At 38.8% G+C, this 3,526-nt stretch overlaps 1 protein-coding gene across 3 annotated transcripts in view; it reads left to right on the forward strand.

Moving 5' to 3' along the window:
* CCDC85C (coiled-coil domain containing 85C) overlaps window positions 1–3,100 on the forward strand; it is a 198,982-nt gene extending 195,882 nt beyond the window's left edge. For all 3 annotated transcript variants that reach the window (XM_019518590.1, XM_019518588.1, XM_019518589.1), the window contains one exon: window positions 1,259–3,100. In XM_019518590.1, coding sequence (XP_019374135.1) covers window positions 1,259–1,348 — 90 coding nt within the window. In that variant the 3' untranslated portion in view covers window positions 1,349–3,100. The remainder of the gene's footprint in view (window positions 1–1,258) is intronic.
* The last annotated feature ends 426 nt before the right edge of the window (window positions 3,101–3,526 follow it).

Below are 3,526 nucleotides of genomic sequence, written 5' to 3' on the forward strand. Positions count from 1 at the left end.
GCTTCTGAGAGTTTTTTTTTTTTTTTTTTGCTCCACAATAGCAGACTTTCCAGAGCAAGGGTGAGGACTCTTGGATCCTTCTTTTTGAAATCTATATTGCAGGTCAGAGCATTACTGGACTTCTGGGTGTGTCCATATTGCAGAGAAGAGGCAAATTTTTCCTTAAATTTCTCTCAGTTGCAGTGGGGTGTTTTAAAGCCCTGAAATGCAAGAACATTGCTGGAAAGCTCAATGTCTTCTTTTCACGACAGCATCCTTACAAGTATGCCATTAGGCAGTTAGCACAGAAACAGCTTGCTCGCTGGGTATTCTTGCTTACCCTATGCAGAGGCAAATAAAACATTCTTTCTAGCCTGTCCTGAAAAGGGTGAAAAGAATAATTTCTAGTTCCTGCATATACACATGCTATAGTTAATCCCTCCCTGCAGGACATGAGGACCTTCAGTTTTAGATATTTAGAGTTGTAGGTAAATTCCAATATTGAATAAAAAAGTGGTCCTGGTTTTTTAAAATTGATATTTTTTTTAATGCCAGTTTCTTCCAGCAACAGTGCAAGAGGCATGCCAGCTTTGCAATCCTACATCTCACAAAAGTCCGTGACTTATGGGTTGATTTTTTTTGATTTTTTTTTTTTTTTTTTTTTAATTTTTAAAAACCTTTTAAAAAAAAAAAAAATTAAAAAAAAAAAAAAAATAAAAAAACAACCCCCCCCTTCTCTCTTTTTTTTTTTTTATTTTTTTTTTTTTTTTTTTTTTTAATTTAAAGGAAATTTTGTTTATCTAAACTCAGACTTTTTGATTGACATTTGACAGGGTTCATAGAAATATTACTGCATCTTGTCCTTTCCTACCCACTTTGCCCCCCAATGGTTCTTTTCTGTGTTAACAGATTATAAAATCTGCTTTTAAAGGACACGGCACATAAATAACATAAACCATTGAATATGGTTTTTTGGAATAATTTATCTTAAAGGAACATCATTTTGTTAGTGTGCCAGTGCTGACCGAGCACTGAATTTGGCTTCTGAGCCTAATTTATTAGTTTGGTACAATTACCTAAGGCAAAACTAGATCTAATTTCAAGACTGTCTAATTAGATAAACTCTGGAAAAGCCATGCACAGTAATTTGATGCATAGGTGCCATCTAATGGCTGTGTTTAGAATTACAGCAGAGTTTTAAGAACTACACTTTAACATAAATAATGTTGCTCATCAGCTACAATCTATTTCCCTCCCTCCCTCTTCTCCTGTCTTTCAGGTTGTCTGGCGAAAGCTGGGTGATGCAGCCAGTTCCAAACCATCCATCCGGCAGCACCTTTCTGGAAACCAATTCAAGGGTCCGTTGTAGGAACATTGAATTGAATACTGGGAGCCACTCTGGAAAGAACGAGAGAGCTGATTGTTTCTAGCTGCCAGTTTTTGGGGGTGTTTTTTTGGTAACTGTCTATATTGTAAATATGGCAGCTAATGGCGTAGTCTGCAGGCTTGGGTGATCTGGAACCTGCGTTAAATGGGTCAACCAGACTTGTGTCATTTGTATTGTAGTGTGAATCTGCTTTGTTGTACGGTCTGTATGTAGAATTACGTAACACGAGAGAATTTGTAGGAGGAAAAAATGAAACCTTAACCTGTGGCGATGTTACGATTTGTATCGCTTGTGTCCACCTGCTTGTTAATCGATTCATACCTAGGCTGGCAGCTTTTAGCGTGGTTTTGGAACCTCCTGAGGAAAGAGCAGTCTGAATCCGTTGGCTTTGTGGCCGGCCGGTTCTTGAGCTACTAACGCTGCTTCACGATCCTTACTTTTGGCAGGGGGGACATGCAACTGTTCTCAGGAGATGCCGTAGGAAATACTTTTGTGGAGCAAGAATACAGTGAGAAAGCACCTTGTACGTTGAACTCTGTTGACCATGACAAGTAAGTAGCGGACACGAAGAATAACCCGAGGAGGCTCCATTTCAGCTGCCTCGTGAACTGCTGTTTGTGGAATAAATGACACTTAAGATTTCTGCAGTCATAATGTGAATAACTTTCAGTCCTTTAGCCACACACACCAGTATTCAGTATAAAAACGGTAACACTGTTCCTGTAAAGCTTTTGCTGTAAAACACTTTAACCGAGAAGAGTTTCCTCAGCAACGTATATGGCGCACAGTATCTGTGAAGGAAGTTCATCCGTTGGAGCCCGGTGTTTCAATAAGTAGCTTACTGAAAAGAGCGTTTTAATGGGCTTGTTGAAGTCCCCAACTAAATTGGTTACTTTGCAATGTAACCAAAGCAACAATCTTTCAAAGCTGAATAAAAACTATGTAAACACAGGCTGTCAGATAAGACTGCTGCTGCCATTTAAGCTTTATTTTTGTTAATGAACCAAAATGCGTGGGTTTTTCTCTTTCAAGCTGCTGTATATAACACAATATATTTCATCCTTTTTTATTGTGGAGTAGCTGCTTGCATAGCCATAGTAAGTCTTCCCCACCCTCCCCCACCTTCCCTTTCTTTCATCTTGTCACCCCATCTGGTCCTGTATTTCTTTGACTGTTCCTTCCCTTTCCCCCCAGATTGTTCACAGGAAACTGGGCTTGGTTTTTAACCCACCATTGTAATATACGTTTAAAGGGAGGTGCCTGTAAGCTTAATAGCACCTTCAAAAATTGCATTGGTTTTGGTGATTGGTTTGAAGCTTTCATAACTTCCAGTTGTCACTTTCCTTCTAGAAGAATTGGTCACAATTGCCTAAAATGCAGTTGAATTAGCTGGAAAGGTTATTGCTGGTAGAGGCATCTGTTTGTATTAGCTGTGAGTTCTGGACTAGGGTTTGCCTCTTACTATGAAGCACCTATCCAAAAGTAGGGAGGGAGCCAGTTCTGCAGGTTGTCAAATAGGTGTATATCCCATTGTCTCTAATGAGACCACTCGCTTGAGTAAGGACTTTGCAGGATTGGGTTCTAGATTGGTAAGCAAGAAGGAAGATGGACAAAATAAACGTTAACTAGTTAATGGAAAAAAATCCCTTGTTTACTCGGGACAGAAGTCTAACTGGGGACAAGAAATGAAGAACAAGAGAGAAGTGATTGATTAAAAAACAAAACAAAACAAAACAACCCAACCAGCTGATCCTTGATTCAGGACGGTTCACTTCTTGCTAAAGCCTGTCAGGTGCTATTGTGTTGACCAGTGTAACTCTATAGTAGCTTTATGCATTCAGTGTAGCCTAGAAAAAAATATCTTCAAAGATGGCATTCTGCTTACTTTTAAATATTTGACATCTTTAAAGGATTCCAGATTTCCTCCTCTTTGACTTCATTTTGCCCCATTTTCATCACGTGCCTGTTTATACTATCCATTTGTGACTTTTTCTTCATTGTCCTGAGTTTTTCTAATATGAAGGGGTGATGCAGAAATATGGCTTGCTCCTTACAGAATAAGAGAGCAAGGGAAGGTTTAATTTTTCCTGTGAGCCATCAAATGTATATAGGACTGCTTTAGTCCATCTATTTGAATAACCATTTTAATTAGCAGTATCT

Source organism: Gavialis gangeticus, unplaced genomic scaffold (genome assembly GCF_001723915.1).
Source record: "Gavialis gangeticus isolate Ggan-Ray unplaced genomic scaffold, GavGan_comp1, whole genome shotgun sequence".
In the NCBI taxonomy this organism is placed as follows: domain Eukaryota; kingdom Metazoa; phylum Chordata; order Crocodylia; family Gavialidae; genus Gavialis; species Gavialis gangeticus.